At 35.7% G+C, this 24,363-nt stretch overlaps 1 protein-coding gene across 2 annotated transcripts in view; it reads right to left on the minus strand.

The window, feature by feature from the left end:
• The window catches only part of BMP5 (bone morphogenetic protein 5), a 195,520-nt gene extending 172,935 nt beyond the window's left edge, over positions 1 to 22,585 (minus strand). The window contains exon 1 of one of the 2 annotated variants that reach the window (XM_006835732.1): positions 21,376 to 21,874. In XM_006835732.1, coding sequence (XP_006835795.1) covers positions 21,376 to 21,868 — 493 coding nt within the window. In that variant the 5' untranslated portion in view covers positions 21,869 to 21,874. Of the gene's footprint in view, positions 1 to 21,375 lie in introns of both variants that reach the window. The other variant, XM_006835731.1, reaches the window with a different exon arrangement.
• Positions 22,586 to 24,363: the final 1,778 nt, after the last annotated feature.

Genomic DNA, 24,363 nt, shown 5'->3' on the forward strand with positions numbered 1-24,363 from the left:
GGTGTCAAGTGTGGCAGCGGTAGTGAGGTTGGCCCAGGATCAGACATTGTTTCGTTCTGCTGTGCATGGGGTCGCTATGAGTCAGTTCCGACTCGATGGCACCTGACAACAACAGAGTTCACAAAGTTCACCCTGAAGTGAACTTTTAAGGGGTGTTAAAAACCTGTAGCAGTAGTGAGGTTGGCCCAGGACTGGGTAGTGTTTTGTTCTGCTGTGCATAGGTCACTATGGTTCGGTACCGACTCGATGGCACCTAACAACAACAACAACAAAAGCCTGTGAGTGGTGATCTAAGTTACAGCTGTTGGTCTCTACTCAAAAGGAGCAAAAGAGGAAGAAAGAAACCAAAATCTAGAGAAGAAATAAGTGTATAGGGCTAGTAGCAGACCCGAGCCATGGCCCCATCTATGCTGAAACCAGAACTAGATGGTGCTCACTTAACCACAACTGAATATTCTGACCAGGGTCATAATAGCTGGTCTCAGATAAGATGAAGGAAAAATGTAGAACAAAACTCAAATTCCTATAAAAAGGTCAGACTCAGTAGATCAGTTAAGACCAGGGGTCAATTGCCCTAAGATACTTTTCAACCTTAGAACGGAAGCTATCTCCTAATATCACCTTTTAGTGGAATAAGAGAGTAGTGGCACACAAATATAAGATATTACTTGTAAATATCATGTTCTAGCAAAAAAACCATCTATTTGAGACCAAAAGGTCATTATTTACCCTAAAGCAAAGATAAGACTATAAGGGGACAAGGATATTAGAATACTGGACACAGAACAATCAAATTACAGTGAAAGGGAATGTTGACCCCATGGAAAATACAATGAATGTCACTAAGTAATTTATATGTTGTGGTTGTTAAGTGCTGTCGAGTTGGTTCTGATTCATAGAGACTCTATGTAGGGTTTCTGAGGAACGTCTGGTGAGCTTGAACGGTCAACCTTTCTGTTCACACTGACCTTGCAGTCCAGCACATTAACCTACAGCACCACACCAGAACTCCAAGAAATTTATATGTTGTTGTTAGGTGCCACCGAGTCGGTACCAACTCATAGAGACCTTATGCACAGGAGAAAGAAATGTTGCCTGATTCTGGGCCAACCTCACTGTTGTTGCCGTGCGTGAATCCATCGATGCTGCCACTTGGCCAATCCATCTTGTTGGGGGTTTTCCTTTTTTTCTCTGACCCTCCACCTTACCAAACATGATATCTTTCTCCAGTGACTGACATGATTTCCCTCCTGACAACATGTCTGAAGTATGAGAGACGAAGCCTGGCCATCCTGGCCTCCAAGGAGCACTCTGACTACACTTCATCCAACACAGATCTATTGGTTCTTTTGGCAGCCATGGCACTTTCAATATTCTCCTCCAACACCATAACTCAAAAGCATCAATTCTTCTATGGTCTTCCTTATTCACTGTTCAGCTTTCACATGCATATGAGGTTATTGAAAATACCATTGCTTGGGTGAGGCGCACCTTAGTCCTCAAACTGACATCCTTGCTCTTCAACACTTTCAAAAGGTCTTGTGCAGCAGATTTGCCTAATGCAATACGTCATCTGATTTCTTGACTGCTGCTTCCATGAGTGTTGATAGTGGATCCAAGAAGAATGAAGTCCTTGACAACTTCAATCTTTTCTCCGTTGGTAAGAATGCTGTTTATTGGTCCAGTGGTGAGGATTTTTGTTTTCTTTACATTGAGGTATAATTCATACCAAAGGCTGTGCTCTTTAATCTTCATCAGTAAATGTTTTAAGTCCTCTTCACCTTCAGCAAGCAAGTAAATTTGATTCCCATTCAACAGTTTCTATATAAATTGCTTTATTCATATAGAAATAAATTGTTTTATTTATATAGAAATTGTCCAATGGGAATCTAATTTACTGTGAATACGTTCACCAAACACACAATAAAATAATATTTTTTAAATCTTCTAATTCTATTCTGCTTCCCTCTTTTTCTGTAACAGGCTCAGGACTTTAATTTGATGCTATTAATTTTCTATAAAGATGATTGGTATACCAACAATAAGCGATAAAAACAGTCTGTGCCAAGAGCAAGAAAGAAAAAGATTCATTCTTTGTAGGCAAGAAAAAGATTCAATTTTTGTAGAGAAATTTAAAATAGTAAAACTAACTTAAAGTCATTCTGTTTTTTATTATCACCATGCCTCAGGAATTCTAAACAATTTTAGTGATATACTTTTTCCTGAAGGAAAAAAAAAATGTTTATCAATGTTCTAAAACTTTCTGTAGTTACTATTGTGTAACTAGCAAACTGCTATACAGGGTCACTATGAGTCGGAATTGATTTAATGGCATTTAACAGCAATTACATACATGTGTGTGTGTGTGTAGTCTGACTCATACCAATCCTATAGGACAGAGTAGAACTGGTACAATTGGTAAAGACAATGACTTCTTCAAAGGACTCTTGATTTTGACTTGAAAATACTCTTAATATTTTACCATGTTAAAAAAGGTATTTTCATAATCTTCTATCTAAGTAAGTGATGCTATTTGATTAAAACTTACTTTGTGCCTTTCCATATATTTTCATATTCTGGGCCATTATTCACAGCGTGCAATTTTCTGTTTGTTTTTTTTTCCTGTTTTTTTCCCCCTTTCCAAAATTGGCAGAGTTCTGAGCTTCTTTTGAGTGAAATGTTTTGATAAGATTTTCAGCAAATACCAATGTTGTTTATCTGTTTATTTTTCTCATTGCTAAGTCATTATCATTTATAGTTAAAGAAAAATGGAGTATTTCATTCAGCTTTTCAGTTTATTAGTCTTTGGCTGCTAACTAAATGGTTGGGAGTCCAATCTACCAGTTGTTGTTAGGTGCCTTCTAGTCAGTTCTGACTCATAACGACCTTGAGCACAACAAAATTAAACACTGCCTGACTCTGGGCCATTCTCACAATTTTTGTTACACTTAAGCCTATTGCTGCTGCCACTGTCAATTCATCTCCTTGGGGGTCTTCCTCTTTTTCACTGACCTTCCACTTTACCAAGCATAATGTCCTTCTCCAGGAATTAGTCCCTTCTGATAATATATTTGAACTATGAGAGACAAAGTGTCACCATCCTGACTGTACTTCTGCTTGTTCTTGTTGTTCTTGGTGCCTCAGTATTATTCTTCAATACCACAAGTCAAATGAATCAAGTCTTCTACAGTCTTCCTTATTCATTGCCCACCAGAATTGCCATGAAAGAAAGGTTTGGCAATCTATTTCCCCAAAATCAGTCATTGAAAACCCAATGGATCAGAGTTCTAGTGTGACACAAATGGAATTGCCCTGAGTCATCACTGATTCCATGGTAGCTGATTTTTAGTTATCATACAACAACAAAATTAATCTCATGAAAACTCAGTGAAGATACTTACTTACGTATAAACTATAACCTGATTCACCTGGCTTCCTAAGTGCATCTCAGACTTGTTATTGTTATGTGCCATGGAGTCAGTTCCAATTCATAGCAACCCTGTATAGGGTTTCAGACTAGATCATTGGAAATTGGATGATGAGATCATCCCTTACATTAGAATTGTAATGGATGACCTGTACTGAGATTAAGTGGGAGTGGTTAAGTAAAAATAAAAGAGATGAAAAATGTAGAATTTTAAAAAGGCAATAAATTAATGATCATATTCACAATCAGCTACCTCTTAGCTTGTTTTTCAAAGTCATCAGGGCATTAACTAAAAGTCAACATATTAATAGATAGCTGTTTTGGTATCCCTTATTGATCAACTAGTCTCAGAAACCCTGTACTTGGTCACGATGGGTCAGAATCAACTCAACAGCACTTAACAACTTAACTGATCAACCATCAACACTCATGGGAGCAACAGTCAAGAAATCAAATGACGTATGGCATTAGGTAAATGTGCTGCACAAGAACTTTTTAAACTGTTGAAAAGTAAAGATGTCAGCTTGAGGACTAAGTTGCACCTGACCCAAACCATGGTATTTTCAATAACCTCCTATGCATGCAAAATTTGGACAGTGAATAAGGAAGACCATAGAATAATTGATCCTTTCAAATTATGGTGCTGGAGGAGAATATTAAAGGTGCCATGGGCTGCCAAAAGAACCAGCAGATCTGTGTTGGAAGAAGTACAGCCAGGGTGCTCCTTGGAGGCCAGGATGGCCAAACTTTTTCTCTCATACTTTGGACATATTTTCAGGAGGGAGCAGTCGCTAGAGAAGGATATCATGTTTGGTAAGGTGGACGGTCAGAGAAAAAGAGGAAGACTTCCAGTGAGATGGATTGGCCAAGTGACAGCATCAATGGGCTTAATTAAGCATGGCAAATAGTGAGGTTGGCCCAGGACCGGGCAGTGTTTCATTCTGTTGTGAATAGGGTCGCTGTGAGTCGGTATTGACTTGATGGCACCTAACAACAACAAACTGTGGCGCTGTGGATTAATGTGCTGGACTGAAAAATCTATTTGAACCGCTACGTAGGTGGTTCAAGCTCACTAGATGTTTCTCAAAAACCCTATACAGGGTTGCTATGGGTCGGAACCAACTAGATGGCACTTAACAACAACAACTTAGTACTGGTGTGGGACTGTGGGTTAATGCACTGAACTGCAAGGTTTGTTTGGATCCAAATAAGGTGGTTAAAGTGCACAAGCTGCTCCTGTGAAACTCCATACAAGTTCTCTAAGAGTCAGAACTGACTCATTGACACTTAGCAGCAACAGCTTGATACTGAGAGCTGAGGGAGCTGGCACTAAATTGGCCTTAGTATTTTAAGCTTTTGTTTTGAGAAATGTTGCAGAAATAATTTCTTTTGAGAAAAAAATTACCCCAAGAACTTAGTCCTTAATTCATAATACACACGATAAGAGAGAGAGAAAAAAAAAAAAAGCTTAGGTATGACATAGGGACAAAGAATGAGCTATGTGAAACGAACACACTTTATGCTCAGACATGCAAGAGGTGAGGGTAACAGCTTCTGCAATTCAAGAGATGTGCATTAAATATGGAGTGTAGCCAATGTTTTACATATCTCAGAGAAGCTTTCAACCCTAGCTAGCAGGATGAATTTGAGGCTATCTGCCAGAGTTTCTACCTGCAGCAGAACAAGTTTACTAATATACAGGTTGATGGTCCTGCGGTGAAAATGTTCACTTTAATGAATTTCTCAAGAGATTCACTGGTTGTTCAGAGAAGCTACCACAAAGTGCTCATATTTCACTACAGGGCAGTCCTGCTTATGTGGCCTTTTATATAGGCCAGCAGATTGAAAGTGTTCCAGAATCCAAGTGAACTCACTATCACTTTATTCAAATCTCCAACCAATGTTTTTGAGGACTAACGCTGTTTGCAATATTACATTTTACTTCTTTCGTATTCTGTTGAGTGTTACTTTTGTTCATGTCCACTCTATTCTTAAAAGGTGGGAGTCAATGCAGATCATGTTTCTATTCCTTCTTATAGACCAGCTAGGTTACATGGCTTAAGGTCAGCACTCATGGGCATTAGAAAGTGCTTCTGGCATTCAGTCTTGTGAATGTTTACCTTCTGCAGAAGTTCACAGCAGCATAGTTTTCCCACAGACATCTGTAAGAGCTGAACTCCAAAGACAAGACTCTTGGTAAAGTCATTATTAAAGGTTTTTATGTTCCTTATTAAAGAAGTGAAAATATTCCAAATCTAACATATCCTGTGTTGGAATAATATATAGAACTTTGAAAAGTGCTCAAACAATGTCCCCCAAACAGACTTTCCAACAACATTTACAGAGGCAACACAACCTAGCAGTAAGTAGCTTGGACTCTGAATCCAGTTACTCTTCTTGCAAGATGTAGAGGTTTCACAAATAAGCTAACTTCTCAGGATTTCACTTTATTCTTCTGTAAAATATGGTCATTTTGTGAGAATTAAATAAGTTAACATATGAAATGCTATTAACACACTGTCTTGTACTTTAGCACTGAATACTTGCAAGTTATAGAAGAAAGTGAATTTCCAGTAGAACAGAAATCATTAGTACAAGTGTACTTACACTACTTCACTCTTGAGTATCTCTCTGGAGCTTTGTTGGTAAGAACTGACTCAGCTTACACTACTTCACTTTGATTATCTGGTGCTTTGTTGGTATGAATTGATACACAGATAGCAGTGGTGTTGTGTCAATAGACCTAAGCTCTCATTTCACTGCAATATTCATTTCACAACAGCAGAAAGCTGTTGTTAAAGAGTTGTTGTTGTTGTTGTCAATTGCCACTGAGTCAGTTCTGACTCATAGCTATGCTGTACGGGGTTTTCAAAGAGTGGCTTGTGGCTTTGACTGCCGGCCTTCCAGTTAACAATTCAGTACTTATCCTGCAGCACCATACCAGGGCACAAAAAGTAGTAAAGTAGTGGGAGATTATTGGTCAATTTTTCTCAACCATCAACTCAAAATAATAACTGCCTAGTATTAGAATTTTGGCAGTATCATGGACTTCCAAAAGAACAAAAATTTGTGTTGGAATAAGTACAGCCAGAATGCTCCCTGGAAGCCAGGATGAACAGACTTTGTCTCTCATATTTCAGACATATTGTCAGGAGGGAGCAGCCCATGGAGAAGGATATCATATAAATGGAGGGTCAGAGAAACAGGAAGACCCCAATAAGATGGATTGGCACAGTGGCAGCAGCAATGAGCTCAAATGTAGCAACGATTGTGAGATTGGCACAGGACCAGGCAGTGTATCGTCCTGTTGTATATAGGGTTGCTATGAGTCAGTACCAACTCAATGCCACCTAACAACATCAACAACAATATCCAGTATCCTGATTAGATTCAAAACAATGTATCTGAGTCATGCTTTTACCAATTCTTATCATTTTTTTCAGTTGTAAAACTTGTCTCCACAGCCTTTATTATAACTCGAATTTACCTCATATTCAGTGTATACAGTAGTAAACACTACACACACACACAGTCTTGTTGGCAATAAAATAGAGGTAGAAAGCTTTATCAAAATAAATTGGAGAGACAAGATAAGACAAAATCAATTGGAAGAGAGGTTAAGATTAAAATTTGAAATTTTAATTTTAAAAGATCATGTGTTCTTTCATCCTTTTTTCCTGAGTAGAACCCAAATAGATAATGATTACTTGAAGCATTCTTATGTTATAGAATGTGTTGTAAACCTCCAGTGTAAATGTGAATCTTTTCTTAGATAGTCTCTTTAAATTCACTGGACCCTCCATTTTAGTAACATCCTATGGCTACATAGGGAGTACTAGTGTGATGCTGTAAGATAAGCACTGGGCTGCTAACCACAAGGTCAGCAGTTCAAACATAGAAGCCCCTCTGTGGTAACCATGAGTAGGAACTCACTTGAGTAGAAACCAACTCAATGGCTTCTTGACAACAACAACAACAACAACAACAGTAGCTACATGGGAACCCAAGGGTAACATAATGATTGAGCACTCTGCTGCTAACTGAAAGGTTGGTAGCTTGAATCCAGCCAGAGACGGCTCAAAGAAAGGTCTGACGATGTATATCCAAAGCATGACAGCCATTGAAAACAGCATCTTATGGAGTGCAGTTGTACTCTGAAACACACAGGGGCATCAGGAGTCAGAACTGATTCCTCAGCTACTGTCTTACTTGTTTATTCATTTTGTTTTACAGTTATACAAATGGGTTTCTGATAGAGTCCCTGAACTTAGCTGCAACTTGGTTTGACCTTTTGTCCATGCTGTTTTGGATTAACAGGCTTCCTTAGACTCAGTTTGCAGGCTTTCTAAAAAAATTTATTTATAAATACTGAGGTTTCAAAATCTACTATGTATACACAGAAGGTTAATTTTACTCCATTGTTTAACAAAGGAACACCTTCTAGATAAATTTGTGTTTTTCATTTTACTTACTAGATTTTCAAAATGTGATTTATTTAAACTATATATCACTGAGCAAAATAATCCTGGCCCAGAAATTAGGGATTTGAGGTCTATGCCTGGCCCTTCCAACTCTGTGATCTTGGCATTAAAACAGGCAGAGTCTTTTGCACAGCACCTGGTCAAATCGCTTGTACTCATATTTTTAAGTCAATGACCTTTCAGAACTCTAGCTTGACAGTTGTGTATAGTGAGATCATATCTACTTCTTTGAATGCTATGTATTGCAGTTGTACAGGTAAGATCATTTAATGCACAAGAAAATGGTTTTGAAAGTAAAACTGATTATCATATTGTTAAAAGTTTCATTGTTTTATATTTTACAAAAGCAGACTACCAAACTAAACAGTAGTGGCAAAAAGCATTAGACATGTTGCAAGAAGTAAGTTAGCTAAACTCTGACAAGTCTCAGTTTTCACACCAACAGAAGGGGAACACAAAAAATATCTACCTATAGAGTTGAGATGAGAATTAATTTGAATAATGCATATAAATCACTTCCTTCAGTTCTTGATGCATTAATTATGCTTATTCTTTCTATATTTACTATAGGATAAATTTACATGGTGCTATAGGATAAGCACTGGATCGCAAACCAAAAGGTCAGTAGTTCAAAGCCCCCAGCTGCTCTTAGGAACCCCTGTACAGGGCTGTTGAGTCAGAATTGATTCGAAGGCATTTAACAACAACAATGCTATTAATGTTATTAAGTGCCTTTAAGTCAGTTCTGAGGAACGGTTAGCAGTCTTGTGCTATTCTTACAGTTCCACACCAGGACTCCTCCATAGCATAATTTCAGATTATCTAACACTCACATAATTAACGGTTTGCTTAATTAAGGTCAATACAATTCTTCCTCAAAGTAAGCAACTGTAGAATGGATGACAGCTGCATCTGACATAGCACTATGAAAGAGAAAAATCTTAAATGTTGATTTGAATATGTCAGTACACATAGTTGTTAATCAATATCTTATTTTAAGAACCTAACTCACCACAAAATAAAACTATAGAAAAGTCATTTCAATGACTTATCTTTCACTGTGCTATCAACTGATGATAAGCCAATAAATCCATATTTTCCTTACTCAGCATATTATAAAATATCAAAAATCAATGTGATAGCTCTAAAAAGTATTTATTGTAAATAAAAGTGTCTGCAGTTTCTGTATGATTTTTCATGTGGCTTTCTGGTCAAACTCATAGATTCATATTTCTTCTTCAAAATGTTATAACAGGAAGAAAGTCAACAAAATTTACAAAAAGAACTGTCACCTAAGGGAAAATAAGACCAGTCAAAACACATTGTCTAGGAAGGCTGACTGCTATCAAACAGAAAGAAAAAAAGCTAATAATGATACAAATGATAATGAAAATATCCAGAAAATTACAATTCAGACATAATTTGAGTTACAGACAATAATAAAATAGTCTTTGAGTGAATGATTTTATGAAGAGATTGGCTTTTTGGAATTTAAAATAATATTTAGTTTTTGAAAAGGAAATCATTCATGTGATTCAGAACTCAAAAGTCACAAAAAGTATATAGCAAAACATGAAGAGGTTGGCTTTCCAATTTAAAGTTCAGGAGTTTATTCCCCTAGTTTTAAGTCATGAATCAATTTTTTAAAAATTAAAACTAAATGCAAGCTAAGTCCAACCACATTCAATACACCCCTGTGAAGTTGGGTGGAGACCTGGATGGCCAGCAGTATGGCAAGACCCAGGGACTCCTGGGTCCAGAGGCAGTGACATGGCCACAGAGGACTAGAGTGGAGAGTGAAGTGTCCAGATGATATGAAGTGAGGGGAGAGGCACACGAACACCCATACCTGCGGATAGTACCCACTTGACCTGACTTCGATGGCTAGATGATCAGAACTCAACTAGAAGAAGAAAGAAGACGGGAAAAAAAAGGAGTAACCTGCTACAATTTGATGAACTTGACCTGCACTTATGGACATAGTAGCTCAAAAAAGGGAACAAATCTTTACAGCAAGGATCACTCCCAACCCCTTGGTACACAGGATTGACAGGGATGAGTAATAGAGACATTGGCTACCCAAAAAAGGCGGGGGGGGCGGCTATAAAGGAGCTCTGGTAGCATAGTGATTATGAATCAGGCTGCTAACTAACCTCAAGGTCGGCAGTTCGAAACTACCAGCTGTTCGTGAAAGATGAGGCTTTCTGCTCCCATAAAGATTTGCAGCCTCGGAAACCTGTGCAGGGTCACTATGAGTCGGAACTGACTCCACAGTACTTAACAACAATCTAAAGGCAAGAAGTGACTGGCTTACAAGCTTTCAAGGAGGAGCCTAGTTACAGACAGGGCGGAGGAAGGTAGAATCACCACTGAATGATTTCCAATCTGTTGGGAGTGGGCTAGTGAAAGGAAATGGGGATAAGACTCTTGTGGTACAACAGTGAATAATTGCCATCAGGTCTGACTGTGAGGCTAGGAAATATAGAGGTAGATGTTGTTTGACAAAAGGAGAGTGAACGGTTTTGCAGCCCAGGAGCGGAGGTTCCTGGGACCATCAAGTAAGAAGAATGGAGAGCAGGACCCTACCCAGAGTGGCAGTGACACCAAGGATGGAGACAGAGAAGATGATGTGGACAGATGGACCAGCAGGGGACACTGGACTCAGGGCAGGAGAAGAGCTGTGTGCTGGATGGTTGGGGGGGGAGGGTTGTGTGTGTGTGGGTGGCCTGTTGTGTGGTGTACCCTTTGGGGTTATATGATGATGCATGGAGGAGACTGTGATCATTGCAATGAAACAAAATATGGTAGGATGATGTTCCCCCATGTAAACCTCACAATAAAAACTTAATAAATAAATAAAGGGGAAAAATATTAAAATTAAAAAAGCAAGCTAGCTTATGAAAATAAGCACTAAGTTTTCTTCAAGATTTTTTCACTTCATTTTCAAAGTGTCTTATTGAGAATACTCCTTTCTTCACTATCAAACATTTTCTAATTGCATATTATTACTTTGGCTTGCAATCAGTTTCCCTTCTCCATAACAAGTAAGGAAATGGAACAGGTAGTATGTGGAACTAAAACAAAACAATGGGATAAGTCTAGGAATCTGAGCACAGGCAATAAGAAGACCACCTTTCTGTAGCATGTCACAGGGAATGTTGCCTTCAGGAGCTCAAGGAGAAAAATTACAATTGCCTGAGGATCTGTCATGTAGTCTTTCCAGCACACCCTGACAGGTGAACTGAGTCCATCAACTGTCCAACCTGAAAACAGACTTAAAGAATTCAGAGTTTGTCCTTTGGAAAGAAAAAAAGACATGTACATAATGTTCCAGAATTTCAGCAAGATATCTATTTGGCAAAGGCTGATGGACTAGATGCAGCTCTCCAACATTAGGACTCGATAGATTCTTTCCAGGAGCAGTAGGAGTTGTTGCTATTTGTTGTCAAGTGCCATTGAGTCACAGCAGAGGACATTAAGGTGTAAAGGTTTTAAATTTTTACTCTATTAAACCCTATTTATAATTCTGTGTTAGTATCCCTAGCTTGCATATGAGGAAATAGTTCTAATACAGTTAAACAATTTGCTTAAGGATATGCAGCTGTAAACTCGAAGCTGGTATCCAAGCAGTATGACTCGAGTTCTTACACTTAAAAAAAAACAAAACTCAAATCCATTGCCATCAAGTCAATTCCAGCTCATAGCAACTCTATAGGGTAGAGTAGAATTGCCCTCATAGGGTTGCCACGGCTCAGGGCCGTAGCAGGTAGATTTGAACTACTGATAGTTTGGTTACCATCTGATCACTACTATAACTCCTTACTAAAACTTTACTGAAACCAAATAATTCTTCTTCACTCCGAAGTAAACATCTACACAGCATTGACTATAAAGTCTAGCTAATGAATGACCTACATCACTCTCATTCATTAAACTAATCTTCAATACCAGCATCAGGGTGATTTTCAAAAGAACCTACACATGTCCAAATTGAATTTATGTCCTCCACTTTTCATAATTATACAGTAAAACCAGGTTGAAATTGCCATTCTTAGGAGTTCTGAGGAGGAACATAGATGATACAAGAAAGAAGCTTGTCTATGATTAAAAGACAAGGGGAGAACTGTGGTCTCAAGGCTTGTTGTTGTCAGGTGCCGTCGAGTCGATTCCAACCCATAGCGACTCTATATAGGGTTTCCAAGGAGCAGCTGGTGAGCTTGAACCGCCGACCTTGCAGTTCAAATGGCTTTGCAGTCTGGCACATTAACCCACAGCACCACACCTAGTCTCAAGGCTCAGTGGTTGGTTATTCATGAGAACTAAATAGCACACATACCTGTTCCTCCACTCAATTCTGTCTCTCTGAGTCACAAGAACTCTGACAGAAGAAAGTAAAGGTAACATAGAAGGAGGTCAAAAATCCCAATTTACCTCATCCTAACATTATTTCTTCCTGCAACATTAACTATGGAATGTTGAATGGGACATGGAAAAATATCCTGTGATCCCACTCAGAATCCAAAAAGCTTTAACATGCAGTCATGGGTCATTTCAGGAGGTATGGCATAGGACTGAGGATAAACAGGCCTAAAGATTAGAAAAATACATTGCTGTTCATATTTGGTAATTATAGTGCTGGCAAGATTGCAGGTCTTTTTCAGGCTTTCCATGCGGAATTTTTTGATTGGCACTTGCAGTCTACTGTTTATACTGTGGTCAGTAAGTGCCACTCTCTGTGAGATGTGTTTGTTGTTGGTTGAATTTCAGTTTTGTCTAAAAGAGTTTTAACATATCTACCAAAATTAGGCATCCATATGAAATTTAAGAATATTTTCGCCTTTTTGTTTATTACGTCACTTTACATATTTATGATATAATTATGTCTTAAAATAAATTATAATTATCTCTTTAATTGTATAATACATTAATTCGGACAAAGGTTAACATATTTGTCACTAAATTGCACTGACATTAAAGTGTTCCTAGAACTCTTGTAGACTATCCACCCACTATTCATTTATCCATTTATGCTAAATAACTTCAGTTTGGGCCTCTATAACCACTCTCCACATTTCTACTCTTTTCCATCTGCACCAAGAGGCTGACTTTTATGAGCCACACTATGGGTTTCCATGCTTCAAGTCTGCAGGGATTGGCTGCATGACATCTTTCTCTCAAAGACCACAGTTTAGGTCAAGATCTTTTTCCAACATAGTTTTCCTTTAGGTTTTCTGCTAAATGTTTCTGCTTTCTGCACAGGCAGAAAAGTTCACCTATTGTACAGGTACTGTATTGCCTATTTTGTGGTCTAAAAACTTTGTCCCCACTTAGAAACAGACTTTAGTTTTGCAGTCACTCGGAGCCCCACACTTAAAAGGGTTAATGCTTGGTCATCTAATACTGTTACCATCTCAAAATTTTTAATTTTTTTTAAAAAAAGAGACTGTATATTTTCATTTTGTTCCGAACCCCATGCGTTATGTCACTGTTGTTATGTGCCGTGGAGTCGGTTCTGACTCATAGCAACCCTGCACAGGGTTTCCGAGGATGTAAATCTTTACAGGAGCAGAATGCCTCATCTTTCTCCCGCAGAACCGCTGGTAGTTTTGAACTGCTGACCTTGCAGTTCACAGCCCGATTCGTAACCACTACGCTACCAGAGCTCCTTTTGTCACTAGACCTGAAAATATGCTACAAATGTTGAACACAAATATAACTCAACTAACAAGAAAGCTAGTTGTTATCCAGTTGATGTCAAATCAGGGCAACCCCACGTGTGTCAGAGTAGAACTGTGCTGCTCAGAATTTTCAGTGACTGATTTTTCAGATGTAGATTACCAAGCATTTCTTCCCCAGAGCCTCTGGGTAGCCTTGAATGTCCCAACTTTTCAGTTAAAAGCCTAGAGCATTAACTATTTGTACCAAGAAGGGCCTTTCTACTAATAATCTGGACCATTTAGTGAGTTCTCACTATGTTGCAAAAACTGTTCTATGTTTTATGTATTCTAATTAATTTAATCCTCTCAATATCTAATGAGGTAGGTGCTATTACTATATACATTTTTTTAGATGAACTGAAGGCTCAGAGAATTTAAATACCCAGTCTGAGACCACACGGCTAGTAAGTGTGGAATCTGGAATTCCAATCTAAGCATTCTAGTTTCCTCTTTAATACTCTCCTTTCCCTTTGGAGGCTATATAGTATGTAAGGTATATACAGCTAGCTATAGATAGCAGTGTATAACAATAGGTAACATTTATAGTCAATTTTGTGTCCAGTCTTGTACAAAGGGCTCTGCATGCACTGCTAAGTGTTATTTTGTCATGAGTTCACTGTAAGAGGGAGCATGTCTTAATTAAAAATTAAGCACATTGTTTCTAATTATAACAAAAATGCTCTCCTTTTACAGAAGTACAGAAAAGAAAGCAGGTAATATGCAATGGACTTAAAATTTTGAAAATGACTATGTCTCCTATGTTGTTGTTAAGTGCCGTTGAGTCAGTTCTGACCCATAACGACCCTGAACAGGATTTCCGAGGCTGTAAATCTTTACGGGAGCAGAAAACCTCATCTTTGTCTCACGTAGCAGCTGGTAGTTTTGAACTGCTGAGCTTGCGGCTCGCAGCCCAATTCGTAACCACTACGCTATCAGAGCTCCTTGGGTCTCCTATATAAGACGATCAAACCAAGGTCAAAATAGGGAAAGAAAGTCTGTACTCAACAAATTATATTGAACTTCTCATATATTGTTGTCATAATAATTGAAGGGGGTTATAAATATTAATAAATATATTTTTTATTTTGACATGTTTCATAGTCCTGAATAAACACTAAATGAGTGTTACATCTGTTATCCCTGACCTTTTTACACTATTTTCTTTACCTCGCTGCTCCTCGGAAACCCTAACAGGGTCGCTATGGGTCAGAACCGACTCGACGGCACTTAACAACAACAACAACTTCAGAGGAGCTGTTAAACAAGAATAATAAGAAACTGTAAGCATTTACTTTCACAAAGTAATAAAATAAAATAAATATCTAAGAGATAACTTTATTTGGTTCATGTGTTCCTAAGATACAGAATTGCATCTACTAATGTAAAAACCAATGCTCTTTTGATTATGAAAAAAGAACACATCCTATGTAGACAGGAATTTTCATTTCTTAGAAATCATAAAATAGCACATGTCCTACATAAATTTCTATAACATTCAATCTATTAAAAATTATTCAAGGATTTGGTTTCTACATTTTATTTGGCATTTGTTTGTTTAATCCACAACCTTTCAAGCAGAAGAGAATGCACTGTTTGCTTATGAAAGTTTGTTACTGTTTTGTTATTACTGTTGTTTTTTCATTTCTCCACAAAACATTGAAGAATCTTGTTGTTGTCTGCCTTCAAGTCATAGTAATCCTGTAAAGGTTTTCTAAAGAGCAGCTGGTGGGTTTGAACCTCCAACCTTTCAGCTAGCTGTCCAATGCTTATCTTATAGCGCCACACCAGGACTCCAAAAACTCTTTTTACTAATCCACAAATGATCACTTTTTCTCATTTTGAACACTGAATACTTTAAAAAATTTTTTGGTTTTGCTTTTTTTTAGATTATAATGTGTCCACAACCACTAAGACAATACTTATGTAAGTCAGAAGTTACTCCTTGGTCAAGTAGATTCTTTTAAACATCTCTGAAAAAGGCAGGTGAATACATCCACCATTATTATTTTTTTTTCTCTCTGACATAGCTCTGAGAGCTAGATCTTAAACATCCCACTCTGACATCAAAATCACAACCAATTCTTTTTTCCCTTAATAAATGAGCTGATTGTCAAGCTGACTGGTGTGTTTTAAAGAATATCTCAGCCAAGGGTATTATTTTAATAGATGAACAAATGGGAAAACCCCACAGACCAGCCAATAAAATATGAATGCAAGGTGCAAAGAAGCACTCATAAATATTACTTAGAACAAGGGAATTCATTGTTTCACTCCAGCCCTTCCAGTGGCTCCTCTGATCTCAACCCCTCTCTGTGCTTCAGAACAGCCTCTTCCTTATACCTGTGGCTTTTAAAAGTTGAGCTACTACATTATTTATGATTGTAAATGCAAGTAGCCCTGTCTCTATGTTCCTTGTACACACACTGAATGATCACCCCAACCCATTTCCCCACTTCTATGCTGTAGTACATAAGGATGAAAGGGTTTTCCCCCTGGAGCTGATGTGGTTAGGGATGTTGAATTAGCTGTTATGTCAGTATGAGGTAGACGGAGGATTTCCCCAAACACCCTCTACTTACACAACTCAAAGACCAGCCCTAAAAGACTTCCTCATTCATTTTTGGTTTCAAATACTTTTTTAAACCATCTTTTTCTTTCTTCCTTTCTCATTGTTCTATGCCTTCAATTATTACTTTTGATCTCCTCCTTGCTTATCATCTTTTCTCAACTTAAAAAAAGAAATCTTTCTTCACAGACATGGCATGAAATTTAAACAATGATAATATAAGCACAATTTTTTTTTTTTCTAAACTAGAAGGGTTTTGCTGGTTTGTTTAGTGTTACTGTTACTCAATGTTGCTGTTTTTGTTTTGTTTTGTTTTTCTCTCTTTTGTTTTTTACTTTCCCTTTTATAAAATTCTAATTATATTATAAAGCAGTGCATGCAAAAACAATTAAATTCTGTGAATGGAATCCTCAGCAAGAGGTGAGGAGGCAAAGGAGAAAGGGTAGTGGGAAACAATCACAGGGGATAGCAACTGGCCTGAGCAGTTCTGATGCCCTGGGGAGCTGTTCTCCTAGTGGGTGGAGGCAGCAATTGGCACATCATAACCTTTTCCTTCTCAACTAGAGAGAAAACAGGAGGCTGGACCTAAATGATCAAACTGTAACTAATTGATTTTCAGCTAATCCAAGCCTCTAGCAATGAAGAAACTGGGACCAAAGGCAGACCCCAGGGAGGGTAAGAACAGTGAGGAGAGGAGGGCCAAGAAAGCCTTGGGCTAGAGAGATTATTGAGCTAAAAGAAAAGGCCAAAGAATGTTAGCAGTGGCTGGGGGAAGGCGGGTTGGGTGGCTAATATTTCAGAAAAATATAAGAATGAAAGGGAAGGACCTGGATGTGGTAGATGAGGTAGTCCCAAATCCTTTTAACCTATGTGATCATTCCCATTCTAATCCCCAACTGTGACTTCTTACTAAACTTTCAAAGCTGGCAATTTGTGAACGATCACTCCAACTTTCATAATCTTTAAATTAAACTATAATTACAAATATTTCTGGAAGCCAGAGCAGTAATTTGACAATAAATATCATTTTAAAGAACAAGATTCTCTTTGGTCGTGTTACTGAATGAAAGAGTTTGCTAAAGGAAGAGAGAACAAGGTCCTTGCCCCCAAAGACCTCTTTTCTCTTCACAAGACATGCTTTAAAGAACAATTATATTTTTAACCAATGGTAGCATTTGCTATTCAAGACCTAATCCATGAATACGAATACTATGATGATTTTAGATCTACTTCTTCCATCCAATCTTCACAGCCTGCTCCCCCACCCCAAAATCTTGCATGTGTTTATGGGTACGTTTATATTTTACAAGTGTTAATAACCCTATTAGAGAGACTACATCATCAATAGGCATCTATATGTAGCTCTGCAAGTAAATTTATTTCAACTGGGTACTAGAGTAAACTAAAAACAACAACAAATATCATTGATGTCTTTCAAATCTGTCATATGAGGATCTAAGTAATTTTTTTTTTTTTTTTTTTTTACAGTACCAGGAGATGTTAACAATTTGGTGAAGCAGAGGGAAAGGCGTTTAATTTAAAATTTTACATTTAATTTCATTTTAAAGTTTTTTTGAAAGCTTTTTCCCCCTGTAATTTCACGTCTAACAAGCTCAATATGGTATTATAAAATATGAAAAAACTTAAGCATCATATTTGTATGTTATGTCTTGACAATTAGTAACTATTCATGAAATGGGTATAAAAATAATTTGATACCAAGTCAGTCAATCCAAAACCATTGAAACTAAAGTTCTTTTCAGGAGAACACCATTTATGCAATGAGTAATAAAGTAAATTTTCTATTTTGACTGTTTTATTGTAATTTCCTAGAAAATGTCTATAATATTATGTCATATTATTTATATCATAATCAAGTAGCCAATTAAAAATTGATCTCTAAAAGATCTTAGAAATACACTAAATGTTTATGTAAATGAGATCTACTTAAATATTACAAGCAAATTTGCTAGTATTTCCTTTTGTTTACATAGGCATTCGATGCATAAACTAGTCTGTCATTTTTGAAACAGATAAAAAAAGAAAAAATAATTACCAGAAAGATATTTTTTATCACTAGAAAAATCATGTGATATTGACTAAGCCAAAGTGGCACTGATATTCAACAGTTTTAGCCACAAAACAGAGAAGCTCACCTATAAAAGCCAGATAATATGAGACTGACATAGGTAGTTTAAGAACAATGAACACAATAGAGTGAAAAGATTCTCTTTACACAGTTAATAATTTACCTTTGGTTCTTCCAAGTGAACAAGTCACTAAAATATTTTAAAAGTCAAATATTTCATGTAATATGACTCAATACATCTATGCCCATTACTTGTTCATTATGAGGAACACTTATGTAAGGAAAAAGAAATTATTTTCTTCAATGACAAGATTATTGCAGAGAGTCCATGATATGACTTGAAAATATCAACAACACTAAGCACTTAAACAGAAAGATGTTATTAGATCGTTTTTGTATAATTCATTTTATTATGGGAAATGTCAACAGATTCTTTTCACATATTTAAATATCCAGGTCACTTCCTTAATACAAATCCCCTGTCTATTACTAATTTGACTCATTTGCACTTAGTCCCCATTACATGCATATCCTTTATGTCACTAGCAAAAATAAGGCAAAACCCTCTTGGGTCTTTTTAGAACATGAAACAGGTTTCAGGTAATCGTTACTAATGAGAATTATTTTAAAAAGCACTGAAATTTTTAGTGCAGTTAATACTGATATTATACTTGAAACCTTTCTGAACATACTTTGACCTATTTTATGATAGAAGAAATACAAGAAGTATTTATTAAGTAATGATTAAGTTCTAAGATTTGAACATAATAGAAGTCTAAGGATAATCTAAGGATAGTCTAAGGATAATAAAACTGTAGTTCAGTTTTCCTCAGAGACTTCTAGGAGAAATTTACTTGGTATCAGAATCAATTTTTTAGCATCATGTGGGTCATTAATCTGTAAATATGAAATGCAGAAGATAATATCTCTTTTGTTATTGAGGATAAATCATTATTGAACAGTTTAAACAAGATAACAAAGTTTTCTGAAGCTTACATCTAATATTGTTTCTCTAGAATAAAATATATGTACTCATGATATAATTAATTAACTGCTTTGCTAATATAATGTATACAGTGAACAAATGTAACCAAAATTTCACTGATCTAAATATTGTAAATATTCCTTAATGAGAAAAATGGATTTCAAAAGTTGTGTACTGTTGTTTGTTTTTATCTTTCTTACTCTAAGAAGACTTTAAAAATAATGACAGATACAAAAATCATACTTAATTATTTTTTAAAAAATTAAATACTTTCTTTGCGTGATCAACATTTTCAATTATAAAAAATATACTAATAGGAGAAATTCATGACTGAGTTGTTTTTTGTTGTTATTGTTTTTAAGTATATAACAAAACACATGTCTTTTTGTCAGCTTTTAGATGATCTCAGTGATGTATTTTTTCAGTGATGTATTTTCTAAATATGTAAGTTATGTTAAAAGGGAATTTTTTGGTTAAACTTTTGAAATGAGTTTAAATTATTGAATAATACTTTAGAAATGCTGCAAAGTAAATTGTGGATCACAATTATATATCACTTACACTAAATTAGTTTCTAAAAAACAAATTTAGAATTAAGGTAATATTTTAATGGTCTAAAAGTTCAATTAACAAATTTAATTAACAAATTAAATTTGTTAATGATATGTTGGAGAAAAGACCTGGAGACTACCTGAGCAATGCAATGAATGATGACTTACTAAAACTTAATAATAAGGACTTTGTCTCTAGTAACATGAAGCATGTGATTTATAAATTACCTTATCCTTCATACTAGGATTGCTAAGAGCAAATGAGCAGAGCATATTAAGCAACATGTATTATAAAAGCATCCACATGTTATTAGGATTTGTTGTTATCTGACTTTTCAAAGAATATTTCTTTTGAAATATTATATAAGGAAATGTTACTTGAGTATATAATGAAACACGTCAATTTTAAGTCAAAGCAGATTGAATTTTTAAAATGAAGTTTTAAAAGTTCTTACATTAAAGATATCTCAATTCTTCGTAGTCAGTTAAATTTGGTGATGGTATATTTAATTTTAATGATAAAACTTATTCCATGTTATTTTTCCTTAAAAATATCTGAATATAGAATGTGTTCACCTTCAGTTTCAACACATTTAAAGAAACACATTTAAGAAAAATTACTGGCTTTATAAAATCATCTTAAATTGGTAAACTATTTAATATTATTACAAGAAGGAATATTGCTGGTAAATACTATATAAATTCGATTAACCATTTCAAGTTTGGTCCTAGATAGTGTCCATGTTTTAAAAATATAATAAAAATTCCAGCACTGAATAAAAAAGGAATAAAAAAATTAATCTATAAAATGTTAATTGTTTGAAAATTTAATTAACTTTTTATTCTAAATAAAAAAAGGAAAATTTGTGCTTGATATTTCTCTTGCCTGTCAAAACCAAATAGATATGGCATATGTTAATCATTAGAGTTAAGAAATGTCTGATCAGAACTTCATATCTAAAATATTTTAGTAGGATTTCAGAATCCCTTCCTGAATTATTTGATAGTAATCATTTACAATAATATTTGATTGAAGTTAACTTTACGTAAATATTTTAACAGTAATTGCCTCCCCTATAATGTAAATAAATGCTTGCATGTTTTTCAAATTACTATCAGCAACAACAAAAAAGTTTCACAGTGTCACTCTTACTTACTCATCCCTAAAATTTCTTTGTTTGTTTTTTCTTTCATTTTTCATTTTTTCCCCATAACGTAGCTATTGTGGTGAATTTCCCCTTTTCACACTATTGCCTGTTCATTTCTATATTTAAGTAAGATTGAAAGTTTAACAAGACTCAAATAAACCCAAACCATAGTGCTTAATTTTAGATTTCCATATTAAAATACATATGAGTGTGTGTGTGTGTGTGTGTGTGACTTTATCGCCTAAGGCAAGATCTTACATTACATCAATGAAAGAAAGGAAACAGAAGCTGAAGAGTAGAGTTATAGAAAATGACTTTATATAAACATGACCACCTACCAGGCAGCTACTTTACCATTAGGAAAACTTCCCCTTCGTAATAACAAAGATTAACAAATAAATGAAAACATACCTAAGTTGACAAAGCTCATAACCATGTCAGCATCATTCAGAAAGTTGGTATCATGTAGGCTGGCTAGAGGAGGACTCTGGGTTGCCAAGGTTGTAGTCGTTCGCGATAACTGTATGCGACGAGGATACCCATTGGGAGAGGCTGGGTATCCTTTTCTTGTTCCTCTGGTGTCTCCTGCCAAGGATGCCCTTACTGAATATTCTGACTCTTCGGGGTTATCTTCATTGGCCATGGCATTGTATAGGTCCAGCATAAAGAGAGGTGCAGAGGACGCTTGTTTTCCAGGTGAAAATGGTCTGGGTCTATGAGGCAAACCCAAAATAGAGAGAATTTCCCTCTGTATTTCCCGTCTTTCATGGTTCCGTAGTCTTCTATAAATAAAACTGGAGTGAACATGATTGTCTCCCAAACCTCCTTTTGCATAACCCACTAGAACCCAGCAACTCCAAAGGAAACCCACAATGCCCCTAAGTAAAAATACAGTCAGATGCATTTTTGTCCAAAAAGGAAAAGTTGATATTTTTAGTCCTTCTTTACAAAAAGAAAAATCTAAGTTCCTAGGAGGTACACTTTTCCAGTAGCTGAAAAACAAATTTACCTATTCTTCATGACAGTGACATTTCTGAACACAACATCCTCACTGATTTTCCTGTCCTATTTTAAATAGTGTGGAATGTGTCAAGAGTAGTTATTTCTAAGAAAGCTGAAACTCAGATTTCCAATTATCCACAGTTGTTAAGACTTTTTGCTGCATGAAAGTAGCAGAAGACGGCTAATATTATTTGATCAGATGACCTATGCATTCCTATATGAATGTATGGTAATCAGGCCTTTGGTATTTGAATTAATGAAAGTTGATCTTCTGATAAACTGTAGTTCCCAAAGTGATCTTCACTTGCTCTTGAGTTCTTCTCAACCCTTGAGCTCTTTCCAAGACAAATCCTGATTTCTGAATCACAGATCTATGCTGATCTGCACCTTGGTGTTGTAATATATATTTGTCCGGCAGCTTGGTGATAACTTTAACATCTTTTGTATCGTCTTAGTGTAAAATAAGACTCAAGGTTATACTATTCAAGTAAATGTGTTTGCCTGAATTTACTTGAAAACCTTCCTGTAAATCCATTCAATCTCTTTCTCCTTCTTACTGTTAATTCCACCTCCAGCAGGCACAAATATACCAGCCCTCTTCAAGAGAGATCTAAAGAGTAATGTAAGTACAACCCTGCTGGGAAAGAAGAGGCTTCTCATTGTAATTTGAAACTGGTAAAGCAAAAAGAACTTAACCCTTTTGCTACCAGAAAAGCCTCCATTCTTACAATTTTATAGTCCGGCATCTATCATAGTACACTGATCGTGGGACATATGAGTTCTAGGAGGGGAAAAGCCAGTTTTCAAATAACCGACTGACAATTTTGTTACCCGTTTTATATTATATTCTATAAGATTTTTTTAATGGCACACATTTAATACACTTCTGTATTAAGTCTCAGGTTACAGCTAAATTAACATGATATTTCTCAGTTCTATATTTGAGACTACTTCTAGTTTTTAAGTCATTAATATTTTTTTTTAAATAAAAAGAGGATTTGTAAATTGAGATTAATTTATTGCTTTAATGACAGCCAGATCTCCTTAGAATAAAATACAGTAGAGACTTAATTAATACTAAATATAGTCTAGCCCTCAAAGCAACAGTTAGTAGTAATTTAATAAAGACAATCAGATAACCAAGTTTAAGATTCTAAATATGAAATTTGAAGCATAAAAGTATTTTCATATTTCTCTTATTAAATCCATGCATTTGAAACACAAATATCTAAGATGCTGCATGATGATTCTTCACTTTTAATTCATCTCAGTTGAAATGTAAACAGCTTTACAAATTAAATATTTCCTATAAATTATACTCAGTACTTTGTTTTAATCCATGCAAATAAACATAAGTCAAATATTCTTCATGACTATATGCAGATTTAAATTAGAGTGTTTAAAATTTGACGGGTATAATGGTGAAAGTGCACACCTTTGTAAAATACCATACTTAATTCAAGGAAATGAGCAAAGTATGTGTTTATCTTTAAAGTTCAATGCCTTTAAAATTTGGATGTCTACAATGCATTTGTGCAGCTATAATTTTCCTTACAAGCTCTCATTTAACCTTAGGGCTCACAGTACTTTCATTGTCTGGAATAGTACTCTGATACCAATGTAGATTTATCGAGCAAATTCCAGAACTATTATGAAATTTTTATGTTTTTCCTTTACTCTATGTAAAGGTGCCTAGTTTCTTATTTAATTTCTTTTTAAGTGTTTCCTGAATGTTCTAAAGCTAAGTCAAGTTTCTCATACTGTTTCAATTTATTGATGTAGGCAAGATAGAATTTGATAGGCTAGCAGAATCAAATTGTATGCACCATTTTTCTTACACAAACTCACTCCACTGATACTTGATGATGATCATCAATATTTGGTCTACTAAAAATTCTGTATTAATAGCCATGTAGGATGTCACAGCATCTGACTCAAATACTGACACGCATGCAATACATCTATAAAATGGATTCACATGCATGCTAGCAATGCAAGTTGGGAGTGAAAGAATACTGTTTCAAAGAAATGATTTAAACAAAAGTTGTTAGTTCAGTATATAAACCAAATTAAGAATTTTTTTTTTTATCATTGGTACGGATTAAAATCAATTACTTTGAAACTCAAATCTCCCTCTCTGACTTTATAAAACATATCCCAGATAAAGCAGACCACAGTTTACCCTTTATATTTTCAACTAAATTATCAAGTTTATGAATTTGCTTCTTGTCTCTAGAACATTGCCTAGAGTTACAAAGCAAAAATTGGCCACACTAGTGGTGGAAACAACTCTTATTATCTTCCATATGTGCTGATTTTTTTTTTCCTAAGGTACAGTGAAAAATAAAAATGAGTCTAGGTGTTTCAAGTCTCAAAAACTCATTTTCCCAAAGCATG

Source organism: Chrysochloris asiatica, unplaced genomic scaffold (assembly GCF_000296735.1).
Source record: "Chrysochloris asiatica unplaced genomic scaffold, ChrAsi1.0 scaffold00019, whole genome shotgun sequence".
Lineage (NCBI taxonomy): Eukaryota > Metazoa > Chordata > Mammalia > Afrosoricida > Chrysochloridae > Chrysochloris > Chrysochloris asiatica.